The sequence below is a fragment of the Primulina tabacum genome, chromosome 11, assembly GCF_025594145.1.
Source record: "Primulina tabacum isolate GXHZ01 chromosome 11, ASM2559414v2, whole genome shotgun sequence".
NCBI lineage: Eukaryota > Viridiplantae > Streptophyta > Magnoliopsida > Lamiales > Gesneriaceae > Primulina > Primulina tabacum.
Genome location: NC_134560.1, coordinates 8015470 through 8034297, shown reverse-complemented (window position 1 = coordinate 8034297; position 18828 = coordinate 8015470). Strand labels below are relative to the sequence as shown.

The following is an 18828-nucleotide window of genomic DNA, read 5'->3' as shown; positions in this document are numbered from 1 at the left end:
TATGTTTCAATGAGGATTACAAATTAACTTTGGTTATATTTTAATTAATGAATTGTTTTGGAAATATTAATTTGGCAAGTTACATGCATGTACGTACGTGGTTTTTGTGTGATTGTGGCAGCATGTAGACTTGTCAAATTGGGTCATACCAGTCCGCTATAAAAATTGAGCAGATTTGGTTGATAAAATAGCAGACCGTTTAGAGGCAGACCAAATGGGTTGAGCCCGTTTGAGTTGCGGGCCAATACGGTGTGGGCCTAAACGGGGCAGGTCATTAGGGTAGAATTTTATATTTTTAAGTTTTATATAAAAATTGGAATAAGTCTCTTACGCCTCCATCACTCTCTTATCTTATTTCTTCCTTATTTTTCTCCTGCGTCTCGCCTCCATCACTCACTCTGATAAAATCTTAATCTATGTGCTAATGTAGAAGATCAAGACCGAATGGAATTTAATGAGAATAGATTTTATAGTATTTGTTTAATTTCTTCATGTTTAGTTTAAGCAATTTACATATTATGGATTGTGTTGTATGTTTTCTTGATTTTTTATTTCAATGTTTTTAAGTATTTTATGAAATTATTTGACTAAAATATATATTTTTTCTATGTTTACTGTGATACTGAGTAGCATTTTTTTCTTAAAAAATTAAGCGGATCAGCCCGCCTAATCCGCGGCCCAAGGTAGGTTGGGCTGGGTTGGCCATTTAGAGGCCCGCCAAAATAACGAGTTGCAGCGGGCGGCGGGGTGGCCCGTTTTGACATGTCTAGTAGTATGGTCATTTGAAAGTTAATTTGTCTAGTTGGATTGGATAAGGATAATATCGTCTTTTGGAAAATGATTATACCAACGAGACATGAATTTTATAATATATTGTACATGGTATACATACATGAATTACAAAATTGTAATTTTCGTAAGTTATGTTTGCCTCTTTACAATTTTGGTCTTTTATGCTATCAAAATTAGATCTTAGTCATTGAATCTTTCCATTTTTTGGTATTTTTACTCTATTTTTTATCATGTGAAAATCCGTTGTCCTTATTTTTGGTGCACATTCTGTAAACCTCTGGAATAACGCAATAACATGTAAACAACGTTAGTAAATAAACCACAATGGGGAAACAATGAATTACAAGTTCGCGAACGGTGTTGGTAAAGAAAATTGAAATTCAAACCATTATTCAATCGTTCATCTACTTTGTCATATCGGACACCTTCTCTTGGGCTTTGTTTTACCATATTTTCCAGATCGAATGGCCCAAAAACTAAGAAACCCAATATACATGTGCAACTTTGCCGACGTTCTTTTGATATATCTATCTACTATTAATTAAATTCATCAAACTAAATTTACATATATCAACTAAATTAATACAAATATTTAAAAAAATATGGAATTACTAACAACTAATCTTGCTGGAAAATGTTGTATAAGTTTCAAAAATTGTTTTCTCAAAAATAAAAATTTACATAACTTACACACATATCGTGTGTTCCGATCATTAGTTTAATTATTATTATACTTCTAAAATATATCAAATTTAATATAAACTTCAAATTTAGTTAATTAATAAAATAAGTAATTCGAAATAAATATATATAACATTTGAAATTAAATTTAAATACGTTGATGAAGATACTAAACTAGAAATTAATATAAATGAATAATTGTTTTTAGTCATGAATGGTATATCTTTCGATTTTTGACAATTTTATTCATTTTAATCGGGATTGTTGATGTGTGGTACACATAAAAAAAGACAAAAACTTGTGTGAGATGGTCTCACAGGTTGTATTTTATGAGACGGATCTCTTATTTGGATCATCCATGAAAAAATATTATTTTTTATGTTAAAATATTACTTTTTATTTGAATATCGATAGGGTTGACCCATCTGACAGATAAAGATTCGTGATACCGTCTCACAAAATGCCTACTCGGAAAAAAAAAATTTCCCGCAAATAAATTACCTTTTACTTAAATGAATACGGTTAAATAATTTAGTATCTTAAATTTTTTATTTAAAGAATTATTTTTTATATGCATATATAACTAGATAGATATTATTTGCAAAATAAAAACTAGAGATATATTAAAATGGACATTATTTATTTTAATTAATAAATAAAATCCTTGACCACTTCTTCAAGTCTCTACTCTTGATTTTTACGCAGAATCTGAATTGAATGGAGGCGAATAAGCGCAAATTCAAGAAATTGGGAAAGTATTCTACAAATTCAATCGATTCTCATGTAAACAATCTGGATGATGGCTGCCTTATGCACGTTTTCAGCTTTCTCGCACCGATTCCAGGTATAGGTTTTTTTAATACGGGGTTTTTCTGTGTTTTTGCTGTATTATTTATTTGAGTGGACTGTGGTTGCCATTTAGTTCAGCTGAATTCATTTGTCTTTTGATCGATTTTATGTGAATCTGCCCTTGAATTTCATGCTTCTTTTGGTTTTATAGGGAAATTTTATTCTGAAGTGGGTTCTGATCCAAGCTCAAGATTTTATTTTTGCTTTTGTAAAAATGGAAAGTGCTGGAAAGATCATATTTTTAGTACTTTTTAGAATTTATTTGTAAATTAGTGATGTAAGCTGATGAGTTCTATGGGATATTCGAACTAAGAACCCACCATGAGTGTAAATTTTGAGGCTTTTAATGGAAACTATGTGGTACAAATGGGAGACTGCCCTATTCTCGTTTGATAATTAAATATTCGCTGGTTTTAATTTCTCAGATAAATGCCTACGTTAAATTAACTTTATGTCTTGGCTGATTGGAAAACATGTCATTTGTATTGGCTTTTTGTTGGTTTCCTTTTATTCACCTTTGCTGAGGTTAATTTATGTTTCTGCATATGGGTAAATGATTTACTCTCTCAAAAGTAGAAATGGGATATTGAACTTTTGTTTTTGCATATTGACATCTACATTATAATACACATTCCATTGGATTGAAATGGCAAACCAACCATTTCACTAATTCAAATATTTGAACGGTACTACATTTAAAAATTCAAAGCTATTATTGTTGTTATTATTTGGTTTGGGCGGCGTAGGGGATGGGGGTGTAAGGATTGATTATATTTTATGAAGAATCGTTCTTTTAGTATTACATGTAAATAATTAAATTGCATAAAGGCTGGCCAAACTGTTTTTGCGCTGAGGTTTTGTTTCAAACAGAGTTTTTTTCTGAAGGCTGACCAAACTGCTGCTATTGGACTAAGCAATTATGGTGATGTTGAACATCATCTTATATATTTTCTACTTTCACAACTAGGTATCCCATGTCTATAGAATCGAATCTTTGAAACTAAATGTACATATGTCGAAAGTATACCTTGACCATGCTTGCTAAAGGTGTCACATGAACTTTAAGGCATATAGGGTGTAAGCACCTGTTGTGACTTGTGCGACAACGTGCACACCTTGTCTAAGCTAGGCGCACTTAGACATAGTGTTCTGGAATTTTTATTTATGAAGAAAATTATGTTTTTGTGACACAATACTATTTAACAATAATAAAGAAATTGTTCTGAGAGTGCAAGTAAATATGACTAGCACATTATATTTCTCCTTGGATTCACTGATCCTTACATTTCAATTACACCTTGAACATGCAAGGCTGACAAAGACTCATGCTTCACAGTCAAAGCCATCAGACGACTTGACACTTTGGTTTGAACTAGGCGGCCGAGTTGCTTCTTGTTTTTTGCCTGATACCTCATGCACTTTTAGCAACTATGTTCTCAACCATATTATACCTTTGAAATTTGGAGAAATTACGTCTACAAGCCTAAATGCAAGATACTCTAGCTTACTGTCGTGTTCTGTTATAAAGTGCTGTTGAGTTTGCAGATCGGTATAACACCGCCCTCGTTTGCCACAGATGGAGTTTCCTGGCATGTCACCCTCGTCTTTGGCTTCGGGTAGATCGTTCTGTGAAAGATTCATCTCAGCCTGGAGTCTTCCCTGACATTGAAACGGCTGTCACTGCCGCTAGGTCAGTGAAGCTTTATACATTTTATTCAGAATTCTGGAACTACATTGTAGTTACAGAATATTGGGCACTGCAGGCCTGGGGACACTATACTAATAGCAGCAGGAGGAATTCATCGCACTTCGAACATTCAGATTAAAAAACCTCTTTGCTTGGTAACTTCTTACTTCTCGTTCTTCCAAAACCCATTTTTTGTATCTTTTGTTTATCTTCCTCGGAAATGAGACTGAACCTGTTAATTGAAATTTTAATTGTGTTACATGGGGATTGGGGTTTGTCTTGGCAAATACAAGGTATGATAAATGAATGTCGAACACTGGTTGCATTGTAGAACATAGTTTCTCAAATTTTGCTCAACCTGCACCTTCTCGATTGCCTTTCCTGTTTGATAATTTGTTGTAATCATAGGATGATTAAATTTAGCTATTCATCTTCCCTTGGCTTCTCCAAGAGCCGATTGGAGACAGAGGTGAATTGGAACTTGCTAGATAGGTCAATTATCCTGATGTAATTTCTTCAAAAGGATGATCCAGATGTAATTATTTTCTGGCATTGGCTGCTTTATGAAGAAACAAAGATTTTTTTAAAAAAATTCCACCTGAAAACCGAGTTTATACTTCTTTATAGTGTTATTTTCTCTTTACTTGGGTCTGTACTTCTCTATACTGACATATGGTCGTGGTGTATTAATATAACATTTCTTTTTCAAGTGTTAGTCCCTTTTTATTATCAGGCTTTACCTATAATCTCCATCCTCCGCTTGTTTGTTCTATCTTGCAGTTTTGGCCTTCAACTTGTAAATGTATTACCATTTTCTTTATGCGTTGACATTTTTTTAGACTGGCGCCGGTGAGCTTCCTGATGATACAACACTCATCTGCTCGCGAGACTCTGACAGGTCTGCAGCATTGCATGTTCGCTCTGCCCTTAATCTATTAATGTATGATTCCGGGGTAATATATCAATGGATAAACTGTCTAAAGGTGGTGGATACGATTTTAACCCACTTGCATGTTTTCTGATCACCCTTTTTGGGTTATGATACAAATGATGGTTTTATCTCAAATTTTGGACCTGGCAACAAATATTTTCCAGCTTAGATTCATATCTGTTATAATTGAAGAGGCTTGTTTTTTATTTACGGTAGAGTTTTGCGGACAAATGGTGTTTTCATTTAATAATTTTTTTCCTTGGGAATCCCTGTTGCGTGTTTAACGGGATTTAACAACGCATCCAGAAGTTAGGAGCGCGTTATTTAACAATCACAGTCTCTTTCCAATGTGTGAGTATATATTAAACCTTTGTTCCTTGTGCTTGTACAGTGCTCTAGAGTTCTTGTCGACCTGCAAACTAACAAACTTAACAGTGAGGGCAGAGCTTGGTTGTTGCCTGCTTCATAGGAGTGGAAGGCTAACCATTGACGGTTGTATTCTTCAGTGCGAATCAAATCCATTGGATCATCTCTCACATGCAATTGTTACCACCGCAACTACTCCTGATGCGATATCGTCGGCACTTGAGCGTTCTGGTGATAGTGTTTCTGTAATGCGAACCAGGATTGAAGGAGGTGCAAAAGCTGTATTAACGAGCGGTACTCTTTCGCTACAGCAAGTTCGGGTCATATATACTAGAACTTCACTGTTCTTCTGGTTCAACGTAGAGAGCAGTTGACACAATCTTCTTCCAGTTGCAATCAAAACCATCAGACCTGACCTACTTGGTATTCCTATGTATGTATGTATTTATATCCATTTTTAGCATGTAGTTTGTTTCACTTATTTCTCTCTTAACTGTATCAGAGATTTGTACGACTCCATTTACTAATAGAAGACAGTAGTAATTGTGGCCGATGGCTTTATCGTTTTGTAGTTCCTTGCCTGCTGGCAAATCATCATGAAGAATAATGGTATAATTGAGGCGAAACTTGGGAAAAAAAATAAAATATATTGTCTATTTTTTTCACAAGTATTTATGAAATTTTGGTGAATTCAAATCTCATCTTGTAATTTTACAATTGACGATGTGCCGAAACTCCATAATCATTTTTTATTACTTTTTTCCTACGAGTCATTGTTCTGTATCACAACTTCGTATAATCATTTTTGTTGTATAGATGTTTCTACCAATTTTTTAAGATTTCTACATTATCGCAAACTTATTTACGTTTGATAAAAAAATTAAAACAATAATGGTCATTGAATTGAATCTTCCCTGAGAAAATAATACCCTCGGCATCGATTAAAGTCGATCCAATTTCCAAACTGTAAATTTTTCACCGCGTGAGAATGCAATGGATGCCAATATCGAATTTCGATTGACAAACATCACTGGTAGGGTTTACAATAGTACTCGATTTCCTCGAGATTAAAATGGTATTCTAGGAAAACCATTAATTTGCATTTGGAATGGTAAATAAACCCCCTTGCCCTTACACTTGACATTATCGATAAATCAACTTTACCATTCTTGAAAAAAGTACAAGTCAAACACATTCAAGTTTCAATGCTACAAAAAAAAAAAAAAACAAAAACAAAAAAAAACAAAAACAACCGCATAACAACTCACTCCCACAAGCAATACATCCCGTTTCAGCGAGATACAGTACGTGCAGTTCTTTCTGTAAGCAACACGCTGTCAAAATGTCAAAATTCCACATGTTTAATGTGTTCATACAATTCTTGAGACGACGGTAATACATGAAAGACTCCTTCCCTTGAAGGATCAGACCTGCCTATAAAAAATATAAAAAATTTAACAATTGATCTCACCATTCACTTCATATCAGAGAAAACATAACCCAAACATACTATCTATCATTTGTTCTTTCCTACGGTCTGTACTTTTGGTCTAGAGATTAGCTGTTTTCCAAGAGTAGCCAATACCTCAAGCTCAATCTTGTTTGTTCCATGCATCAAATTGAATACAAAATCAGCGTTTTAAGTTCACTGAATGCTGGGTAACCCTGGAAGAGGGAAATAAGCAATTAAATAATAGGTTGTATCCATATTACATAAAAATTTAAAACGCGTAAATTTTAGTATCAGTGGGAGGGATTAGCAATATACCAAAAACATTAAAACAGATGATAAGTAATTCACTCTAAAGAAATTCCGTTGTCCCAAAAAGGCTGATCTTAGTCCATAACATCCTGATTGTTTGGGAATATCGAAAAGAGAGAGAGACACCATGTCACATAATTCAACCAGCAAATTCACTCTGTTTATTAGAGCCTATAATAACTTGTTTAATCCAGCCTCCCGCCCGAGTTTCTGATTAGACCTAACCAGCTATCTATGTTTATACCTTAATGGGTTTACAGGGTCCAATATAAAGAGTACAGTGACATCATGGAATAAGCTGTTAATGTAGCTGTTAAAAGCATGATGCCAAAAATCACTTTAATCAAGAAGTCGGGCTAGAAGGTAGAGCTCCAGGAGAATGAATAAGAAACTTTGCACAAGAAGATCCTTGGTAATTTCAGAATATTTAAACTTTTTCAAGTTCCAAGATTGAGGGGATGCAGCTCCAGTTAGAGTAAAGAGTCAATTGATTAAACTGATTCGGTAGCTGGACTCAATCCTTTCTTAGTACAAGAAGCCTTAAAGGTAAACATATTTACTACCTTCTCACTTAGAGGTTGGTAATCCAGCCAAAAAAGAGCTTAATATTTTTTAGAGTCTAACATTTCTTGCTTGCGAGGATGCGTGATCAAGCTTGCTCTCAGACAAAGATTGTGGATGCAGGAGTGGAGGCTGTGTTGCCAGGACACAATCATGAGCGTGGGGAAAATTAGTTAATATTTCTCAAAAATAAGAAAGGTTGTGTTCAAAAAATATTGGAGGTAATCTATCTTGAAAAAACTACAAGTGTTTGATGATTTATAAGCCATGAATTTGCTTCTTCGATGCACAGAAACCAAATATCCCCACAATCATTCGAAGTGGTTGACTTCTCCAAAACTTTTCTACTTATTATATATATTGTGATTCTTTGATTTGATTTGTAATATCATTTTAAATTTTCTATGAATAATTCTGTCGATGTTTAAAATGAAATTTTGAGCTCTTATTTACATTGTAACCAACTCGTATGATCAATTACAGAAAACATACTATTATCTCAATTATATCATCGTACCATCTATGGTCTTTTTCTGTTTTTTTGGCAATACTATCTAAATCAATTTAATGACCCTTGGAAATTTTTTTAGGCTTGCAAAAGTAATAGATAATAGCAATCTACACACGGAATCCCAAATTAGAGAGGACGTATGTCCACTTTTATAAGTGGCTCGATAACTGTGCATATGCAAGCATACACGGAGTATACCCCCCAGGCATCTGATGTTTTTCACGGAGCACTTAGAAAGGCCAACTAAACTCATACACTTGCAAGCCAAAAACCTTTTCTGGAAAAATCTACAGCCTTCTCCAAAAAATTCAAGGGAGATAAATTCAGACAATTTGTTTGGTACTGATTGGTCATCAAATTGTCACAATAGAACAATTTCTATACAATTATGACATACTTGTCGTTGGGCTAGATAGTTTTCATCTTTTTTATCCCATATTGAAAAACAATGCTTGAAAAAGTCTGCGTTTAACAAAATTAAAATAGAATAAGGGCTTACCAATAAAATCTCAAAACAAGGTAATCAAAAGACTTCAAGAAGCTGATTTCCCCCGCACAACTAAATCATCAACAGAGTAATATTCAGCCATGAGCTGGTGCATATATGAAGGGTTGTGCCCACCACTGTGAAAAACAAGCATAAATGAGAAACATGTGGTAACGAAAACTTTACAAATGGCGCGTGAATTTATAATCCATCAATTTCGCCACATTATAATTATGAAATCCATTCGTAAAGTGATTTTAGGCAATTATTTAATGGAGGTCTGTTGAACACTTGCCATACTCTATCTATTGCATCCAGAACAGTTGTATTCACAGCCTTAGCAGACAATGGAATGCATGCTTTCCATGCCTCCAAGTATTAAAGAGAAAGTAAGTTAACTGTGTGGCCAAGTTCTGCCACTGCCACTTTCCTTTAAAAAAGAATATGTATGTCCTAATCTAAGCCATCAAAATCACCGTGTTTACATAGTTTTAATTACCACTAATTAGTTTCTTATTTCAATTGGCAACTCTTAGACTATTTAATTAATATGCTAGTTTCTCCTAGTACGAAATATCAAATAAGACGAACTTACATATCTGTTATAAATAAGCTAACAAGATTTGGTGGCACATAATCAAATGCAGGATTGACAACGTGAAGAAGAGGTGAACCAGTGCCACTCCCAAAATCCAAACAATCTGAAAATTCTCCAAAGTCCAGAAGCTCAGATGGAGACTTTAGCTCATTCAGTAGGACCTCTGGTTTATGAGGGTATAGAGGACACAGCTGTAGTCAATAAAAGAGTTATGATGAAGCATGTGCATTCTGAAATACTTGGCACCTTGTTTTGCACTTGGATAAAAGAATTCTAATAGATGGAACTAGAACAGCGTGAGCCCTTCTAGGTACTTCCTCACTTTTCATGTACAATTGAAGCCAATTGCTGCTTAATAATAATACAAATATTAATCAACATAAATATAATACTGCACTGTATAATGCTGAATGCAATGTGTTAGAGGCGACGCCCCGAAAAACTTATCCCAAAACTTTTACACCTTTGCATTCCCATTGCTACAGTTGCTTCTATATTTTGAACTCTACTGAATTTTATCAAGCAATAATACAAGATGTTTTCCTTGCTTCTACGTGAGTCAAGGCACTGAGAATAAATCCATTGTCGAATTGGCTGAATGTATTGTGGGCCAGGAAATAAAGGGCATCTTGCACATGCACAAACATTTCTAATTGTGAACCCTTGCATGTAAAAGCAAAGAACAAAGTTTATTAACTAACATTAGCTAAGATGTTCCTAGTCACAAACAATCAATCACGAGTAAATCTTCCTGTTGCAAAATAGAAGTTGAAAACATGGATTGCAGAGACAGATTTCTAATACTCTCTATGATAAAGCCACAGCTCCACCTGAGATTATCATGAAAAGGCATTACAAATTCATAAAAAATTACAACAAAAAGGAGGTCATGCTTTTGTTTGGATTACTCTATTTGCTAGTAATTTGGAAGCTTGAAGCCAGTTATGGATTGAAATCTAAATGAGGAAGCTTCTCATATGACATGTAAGAACAATAATTAAACTAAATTGAAATGAGTCCATACAAATAAGAGTATTCAGAAGATAGACCCTTGCAACACTATACCTTGTGAATCCCAGCAAGCACAACAAAAGGGATAGCATGCCTTTGAGCAGCTAGGGCCACCATATTCAACCCCACAGGAGCCATAACCCCACCGTTGGCCATGACAGCATGTGCTCCAACTATAACCTGTATATGAAGAAACTTGAAGTAACAGCAGAATGAAGAAACTATAAAAACTCTTGCTGCAACTGTGACACACCATGTTGACTCGAGAAATCATAGCAAAAACAGCAGAATCAGTAATAACTGTAGTTTGTAGCCCTCTTGTAGCCAGTTCTTTGGCAAGAGCATGACCCTGATATCTGAGATGAAAACAAATCCAAAGAAAATTGGCATTAGCAAAGGAAAAATCAATTGACTGACGGCCTAAAGCCCAACTATTTTTAACAAGAGTCACAAGATGAAAGATATTCATATTCAACCTCGGCGCACCCTCTGCGACAAAAACACGGAATGACCTCTTTTTCTCTTTTGCAGCACATAGGAACTCCGTTACTGTCCTTGAACTTCCTAGAGTCATGATCACCTCACTGAAAATGATAAAAGCAAAAAGACATAAATGTTTGTTTAAATTAACTATCATTTCTGATATGATAAAAAGGAAAAAGAAGAATCTTAGTTGCCAAAGAAAATAGGCAGATAATTGCATGTTTATGATTGACAATTTGACATGAATTGCGACAAACATAATCTCCTGTAAAGACAAGGGCAGAAGTTTGGCTTTACACTCCTAACTTCACCATTCCATGTTTAATAGGAAATTGGAAACGAAATCATGGAGAGTAAGAAACATAAAGAGATTGAGAGGAAAACTAATTGTCACGATCCAGCATTGGTAAGTAGTAGTAAGAGCTGGGATGCCACTGTTTCTCATTTAATAAATGTAGCGAACTAGTATCTGGATTTCCGTGGATTATGACGCCGCCAATGGACAAAAGCATGAACGTCGGGGCCGAATGTAACCCTAGTGACTGCGAAACTTCTTTTATTGAAGAGACACAGAAGAATATCCTGGATAATGGAAAAATTGCTGGTTCCCTGCAATCTGGTGGGGAAAAGAAACCGACTGCAGCCTCTCATGGTAAAGTTTCATATGCCAGCCTCTTTAGAGATAATCGTATCACCGATGACAAGTCGAAACTTGAATACATACCTCCTGAGGAAGGCGAATTTGTGGTCCATTTTGATAAAATCGATACAATGGAACAAGCCTGGGGCTTCTGCTTGGTTGGGTTTGCAATAGGATTAAGACCTAGTGCATATACACTCACGAATTTTGTGAAAAGCTGGGAAAAATGTCGAATTTGAGAATAGAGGAACAGTTAGACCATATTTTCTTTTCCTACCGCATTGGAAAGGGATAAAATTCTCAATGGCCCTTATATGATTCTTGGTAAGCATTTGTTTCTTAGGATGTTGCCCAAGTGCTTCTTATTCAAAGCAGAGGATATGAACTTCATTCCCATCTGAGTAGGACTTCCATCTGATTGCGGACCAACAAAGTACTCAGCCGTGTGGCCTCGGTTATGGAAAGCCTCTCTTACCAATAAATTAACTCAAACGAAAGAACACACTACATATGTGCGTATGTTGATTGAACTATTGAAGTGCATAGTTATTTAGGGCGCGAGACACACTAAAACGCAAGGGTACCCTGGAGCCTGAGAAGTAAATGCGAAGTACACGCTTTATCGAAGTAAAACACATTTGACATAAATTTTAAAATTCAATATGTATAAAATGATTTATACTATAATATTACATAAATTTAATATTTTTTACAACGATACCAAACATAATAAATAAAAATTCATTAATAGACAATGTAGCGTAAATTATAACCAGGGAAAAACTTTAATCATCTAAAATTCATTAGTAACTCATCAATTCATAGTATGTTAAGAAAAAAAAACTTCAAATATCTATATCATCAAATTCATTTTCATCCTCCTCAATTATGTCATCATCATCATCTTCCAAAACTATTGTGAGTCATGAGTGTAGAATAAATTAGAGTAAATAATTAAATTCCTTTTCATCCTCCTCGACTATATCAATCATCAAATTATTCTTCTTATCTTCCTCAACTACATCATCATCATCAGCAGCATCACAAGGGGAAGATAACAGTAAAAGTTTGCATAGAGGACTTCTGAACTTTCAGATAAAAGTCTTGCATAGCTTAGTGACAATAGGGTTTTTTTATTCATTAAACAGCCCTGAGATTTGCTAATTGGGCTTCAAAATTGGTTGGGTTCGAGTTAATTTTTATTTACTTACAAAATATCAGCCACTTCTTTAAAGTGCACACTTCTGCGCCACTGGATGTCTCGCGCCGAGGCAGAGGCGCACGCATTAAGTACACTTGTTTCAAGTGTTGCGTGTGGGTTATTACCAAGGCGCAATGGGTGCGCCCGTCGCCTATAGGCGCAGCCAAGCGCACGCTTTTAATAATTATGTTGAAGTGGATGCCATAAAAACCCGAGTAAATGAGCTAAATATCTTGCTGCCTACATAGGAATATACAAAGATGGAATTCATCTAAGAATGAATCGTGTCTTGTTAAGAAGATCTTTTCAATCCGGGATGAGATCCTGGTACATGGCTAGGTGGATGCCTCTATAGCAATGTTGAGTGGTTGGTTTGAGGCAAAGAATGATATGTACAAAGCGTACAGTTTCCTTGCCCCAAATTATGGAAATGGCCTTGGATGCCATTTGGCGTTGGAAGAATTGACTCATTTCTAAACACAAATTCTACGTATGGTTGTTTGCAAATCGAAAGTTTCTGACTAGAGATAGACAGCCTTATGTGGAGGAGAAGAAATGTATTATTAGTGGTCATTTTAATAAAAGTTTCGATCATTTGTTTTTCCTCCGCCACTTCTCGAATTCATTTTGGAATGAAGTTTGTGAATTGCTAGGAATTAAGAAAATCATGGGCTCTCATCAAGCATACCTGAGGCTAGGCATGTCAAAATATGACTCGACCCGGTTTGACCCGAAAATATCAGGTTTGGGTCGGGGGGTTGGACCCGTTATCTGACCAGAAAAAGTAATCGGATTCGAGTCAAATTGAATTTTAAGTTTTTTTAAAACAAATACAATTTATAAATACTGTCTGCATTTGTATATATTGTATGTTAGAAAAAAAATATTGAATATTTATAGCAAATGTTTTCATCATTTAATATCTGTTTTGTACATTTTTTATTTTTTAAAACAATTGTTTATTTTATTTAGTAATTATATTTTTAATTTAAAATAAAAATCAGTTTGAGTCGGATTGATCGGGTTTAGTCGAGTTAGTCGGGTTCAGGTTGGGAGTTTTCGGGTTTGGGTTGAGCATTTTTTTAACATTACCGTGTGTCAACCCAACCTGAACCAACCCGACTCACCCAAATTGACACCCCTACTTATGGCTTTCACAGGGATTTATCGAGGGACTTCCTCCTTGACAAAGATACGGTCCACGGCTATGGCAGTTGTCATCTTTCACATTTGGAGTGCAAGAAATCTCACATTTTAGATGTCAGTGAGTTGTTGTTGGTTCAAAGGATTTAATATCCTTGTAGATCTCATGGGCATGTCAAGAGTATTTGTACCCGAATTTTTACCATATTGATATGACATTTTCAGGTAAAAAAATTCAACCATCTTATCTAATGACCATATATACGTTAGATCACTAAGAAAATTGACTTCTTATCCTCAATGCTGAATAAAACACTACCATTGAAGAAATCAAAACCGGTTTGCCATGGTAAGTCATACATGTGAATCACTTTCTATAGAGTATAGGTAGAGAGCACTGTGAAGTAAGTATGACATATGGAAGCTACCTCTTCAAAATTTATTTCACACCACTTACGTAGACGTTTCATTTATGGAAATGCTATGGGACCATAAGGCATCATAAACCATATATAATTGAACAGATAATTCTGCAGAAGTCCTTGACAATTGAAAAAAATAAGAAAGTACTATGTGATATAAACTGCTCCATCAAAATGATTGGAGGAACATACTTCTGATGTATATGTTCCACTGCTTGTTCAGCAATCTGTTCATGGCAAGTAGAAATTTCTTGAATGAGTTCATTAACTGCCTCAATGACATTATGCTTGAGTTTCCGAGTCACTGAATTTTTATCAGCAGCTGAAAGAAAGAGGACAATACGGATCAACTCTGACAACAATGGCATTTGATGCATATATTATACTGCTGCCAGTCATCTTATGCTCAATAGAAAGATGAGAATTCCTTTCAGAACCATTACAAACACATTTTAAAGGAAAAATCAATGGCCAAACCCTAATATCACAATTAGATTTCTCATTAACCACATTGTATCATAGCAGTATCTAGATAATGAAAGACCATATAATATGAGAGGAGAAAGATATACATTTGCTTTTTTCTTCAGAATCACCGCCAGAAGAAGATGTATGAGGCACAGCAATTGTGTTGGGCACATCCTCGAGCAGAGTCTGCAGTGAAGGTGGCCTTAGAGCGCTTCTTGCAGCGGCAGCCACCATGATAGCTGAAAGAGCTGGATAATCATCATGTGCATCATCTTCATCATCACTTTCAGCTGACAAACTTAACCCGCCAACAGCAGCAGTAGTTAGAGAAAGATTTTCCTCACGTATAATATGTAGAACACGTCGTACAACATTGCCAACAGCTAACTCTGAAATCAGGATAATCCAGAACCATCAAGATCTAGAACACAAAACAATTGGAGTAAAAGAAACTTGCTTGAAATGCAAAAATATATACAACTTTCAAGTAATTCACAAACAAGAAATGGTTTCCTTTCCAGTCTTTGATAAACAAGTTTGCATGAAGGTTTTTCAAGATTGTTTGAGTTGTAAAATCTTTGTTCGTCTAATATCTGTATTGAAAACCCTTCATAATGGTTAAAGTCCTAATATGTTGCAGTTACATGATAAAGAACCCTTCATCGGTATTTAGACAGCAATACTAATAAACAAAAATTAGAACCAACTCATTGCATTTGTATGTGACTGAAACAATTAAATCAATAACATTGCAAGAGGTTTGCATCAAGAAACTACTTGTGCCTTGTTGTTACTACTCCATCCTAGAGTAACTAATCCACCAAAAATATAATATAAAAACGACTTAGCCTTCCCTCCAACCTCCACAGTACAGGCTCTCACTGTAATGACTTGAATCCTTATTGGAATTAAGTACTAATTTAGACATGATTAAAGATTTTTTAATTAATTGTTAATAAGTAATTGAATAATTGAGGATCAACATGTTAGGATTCACCGAATTTGAAATGGACAACCTAATCTACTTCATATTATATTATCCTCAGAAATCCAACTAGACGAATGAGATTATGACGCGTGGCATATAAGATTGAGTTTGGATCTTCTGAACTATTCCAGATGCAGCTTATAAATGGGAGCTGATTTTATTTATTTCCTACACCGCTTTCTCTCATCTTCTTCTCAAGTTTTTGCCATATACCTTAGGTTTTCTAGCAAGTTTCTAGTGTAGTTTAATGTCGGGAAGCTTCGGAGCTAGAGTCAACTCGAGAAGAGTCGGTGATCCGAGACAAGCAGATCGAGACGTCATAAACGGGTTGACGACGGACGTAGATAAAACCCTAAAGCGTTGAAATAGTGATTTAAGGATCATTAGAAATAATTTTTAAGCATATTTAGTGATTTTGGATCTGACATGACAGTGAATTCAGTATGTTTGTATTGTCTAGGTTCATAGTTCATACGAGTAGACTTTCTGTCAGATTGTTTTAATAAGGTATGTGATGTACTGACTGAGATATCCAAGCGTAGTATATACACTTATATGTTGTTTATTTATTTGTTGCATTATACATGTTTTACTGCTTTGACACATTATGCATAACATATAATGTTAGGCCTAATATCTTTTGAGATATACCATGTTTGTTGGGGCAGCCAAGCCCTGTTCTGTATTGTGGAATGCGGACGGTTGGGTATTGAGAGCTACAGTGTCCGACGGGACCCACGGGATCTGATGGCCCTAAACATTGCAAAAACATGCCTAGGACATATCGAATACTACACACTCAGGCGCCTCTAGACTGAGCATGAGATTCTTGACTTGATCTTTGATATCCGAGCTTATTGTATTTAACATGAATCATATCATTTTGTATACTCGTACATTCTCGTATTGGACGATTTTTGCTCTCGTCCTTGTTTTCATCTTGGACACCCCATTCCACCGAAAAGGTCTTAGGTTGGACGGTTCGGGCTGCCAGGGTAGTGGCTAAAGCAGTTGAGTTTTCGGTGGTGATCTAGTGGAGGTTTTATTTGGTTTATCGTATTCTCGTGCATGATTATGATTTCGATATGGTATATTAATGTTTAAAACTGATATTATTGTTTTGTCTCCTTGTGGGTTGTTAGATGATTATTTTATTTGGTTTTCGCTGTTTAATTATTGATTAAGTTTTGATCAGATGTAAGGAGATGGAAGCAATCATGGAAGTACGGGACATGGCCGTTTTGGCGACGATGAGACAAGCCAAGAACATCGTCGTAGAAATCGAGATGGAAGGCGTCACCAAGACCATGATAAAAGAGACCTAGGAACCATGTCAACATTATGAATTTCTTGAAGATTGGACCTCCACCATTGAAAGGAGATGAAAATGTTGATTTTGTTGAAGCTTGGGTCGATATCATGGAGCAGTATTATCAAGTGTTGCACTCTGACGAGGAAGTGAATGGGAAGATTCGTTCGGAATGAGAATATTTCCGTCAGGCCTTATCAATCATCACTTTATGCCAGCTCCTCGCCAGGCGAATGAGATGGAACTGTTGACCATTAAACACGGAGATCGGCATTGAGGATTACAAGAAGCGTTCTACAGATCAATTTCTGTATGCTCCTCACATCAGTGAGAATTCTGTAACAAAATATTCTCATTTTCTGAATTGTTTGAATCAGGAGATTTTTTTATCGAGTTTCCGTCTGTGACGATCCGACTTCATACGAAGGAATAGTGAATCGTTGTCGTCAAGCCGAAATCAGTATTGCTAGGAGAAAGGCTATGCAAGCTATCAAGAGTTCTAATTCGTTGGGACCGAGGGGTCAGTTTTTCAGAAAGTCTATGTAACTTCTTCTTCCGGTTCTGGAGGAGTGCACTGTTTTGGCAATAAAAAGTTGTAATATGGCCACTGCGGTGGCAACCACCAAACGGAGAAATGTCGAAGAATCACTGGTATTTGTTTCAATTGTGGTGGTTTTGCTCACATGAAGAGGGATTGTCCTAATTTGGAGGATTTGAGCATCATAATTACTGACTAGAGCATCATTTAACAAATAAAACTGATAAAAAAAACAAAAACAAAGTTAACCACAAACACCATATCCAATAAAATCAGGAAGCAATATGTGGACATGAAATATTCCAGTATTGGAAAGAAAACATTGAACGATGCTGAGTCGTTTTGACATACCTACAGGATTGGCAGCAACAAGTTCCTCACCGACAGATTTCACGGCCTCAATGAGAGCCCCAGACTCGTTACGTTGCGGCAGTCTCTGCTGTGATATGAATGAACGGAGCAATTCCGCAGTTAATTTTGCACATGCCTTGGAACCTTCAACTTTGCTGCAGTAAATCGTAACATACACACACACACACACAAAACAAGCAAATGATATCAGATGAAATCAAATAGCCGATAACTTCACCGAGGGGACAAATACTTACCGTTTCTTGAGCTTGACAACGAATTCATTCACGAGCGAATGAACGTCGGGCATCGTTTCCTGTTGGAAAAGAGCAGGAATTGAAACCAGTTTTCCTGATTAACGAATCGAAAGATAGATAGCTCACTGAGTTAGGGTTTATGATAGTGCAAACTATTGTTCATCTCAAAAAGACTCAAACAAATATTCCGAACGTTAAAAATTAATATGTATGAAGAATTTGTGCTGTCTGTAATATTTTCAGTTAAATCGTATATAATCAGAACAAGGCCTACAGTAATTAGTGATGTTTGACACGAGTTATTCTAATTTTTTTATAATTAATTTGATTTATATGAAATGAAAATCATAACATAATTATAAAAATTTGTTAAAAACTAAACCATAATTTTGAAATTTTGAATAAGGATCAAAAAAAATATAGTGCTGGATAAAATTGTAATTTTGAAATAATGAATTAAAAAAATGAGTCTCTTGTAATACGGTTTCACGTATCTTTATCTGTGATACTGATCAATCATTTTCATATTTACAATAATAAGTATATTTTTTTATTGGTCGCCCAACTAAGATATTTTTCATTATATCTTTGGTGTATTCAACTTAGTTTTGCTGCGACTTTATATCAAAATTCGAACCAAATCATATTATATTGGTTTCATAAAATTTCAAACTAAATCAAACCTTGAATTTTTTATAACCAAAACAAATCAAACTAAACCGATAATCTCATTTTTGATTATGTTTGGTCTGGTTTGGATTATTTAATTTAAATTTTGAGTTGCATAGTGAA

At 35.3% G+C, this 18828-nt stretch overlaps 2 protein-coding genes across 7 annotated transcripts; one reads left to right on the top strand and one right to left on the bottom strand.

The window, feature by feature from the left end:
- Window positions 1–2126: 2126 nt before the first annotated feature.
- LOC142518559 (F-box protein SKIP5) lies at window positions 2127–5873 on the top strand. The gene is made up of 5 exons (XM_075621348.1): window positions 2127–2317; window positions 3868–4012; window positions 4086–4164; window positions 4849–4907; window positions 5332–5873. Exons 1-5 carry the CDS (start codon window positions 2191–2193, stop codon window positions 5678–5680), a joined length of 759 nt encoding a protein of 252 aa, XP_075477463.1. The 5' UTR covers window positions 2127–2190; the 3' UTR covers window positions 5681–5873.
- Window positions 5874–6563: 690 nt separating this feature from the next.
- LOC142518523 (uncharacterized) lies at window positions 6564–18260 on the bottom strand. Of its 6 annotated transcripts, none has more exons than XR_012813566.1 (11): window positions 18037–18260; window positions 17780–17934; window positions 14698–14982; window positions 14318–14447; window positions 10713–10820; window positions 10490–10592; window positions 10291–10416; window positions 9223–9416; window positions 8640–8764; window positions 6892–6971; window positions 6564–6626 (listed from the first exon to the last, which is right to left on the bottom strand). XR_012813566.1 is itself a non-coding variant. In XM_075621309.1 (10 exons), exons 1-9 carry the CDS (start codon window positions 18087–18089, stop codon window positions 8674–8676), a joined length of 1245 nt encoding a protein of 414 aa, XP_075477424.1. In that variant the 5' UTR covers window positions 18090–18260; the 3' UTR covers window positions 6596–6971; window positions 8640–8673. The 6 variants fall into 6 exon arrangements, 1 of the variants encoding a protein (XP_075477424.1); XR_012813564.1 differs by having other exon boundaries at window positions 6596–6740; XR_012813565.1 differs by having other exon boundaries at window positions 6596–6640.
- Window positions 18261–18828: the final 568 nt, after the last annotated feature.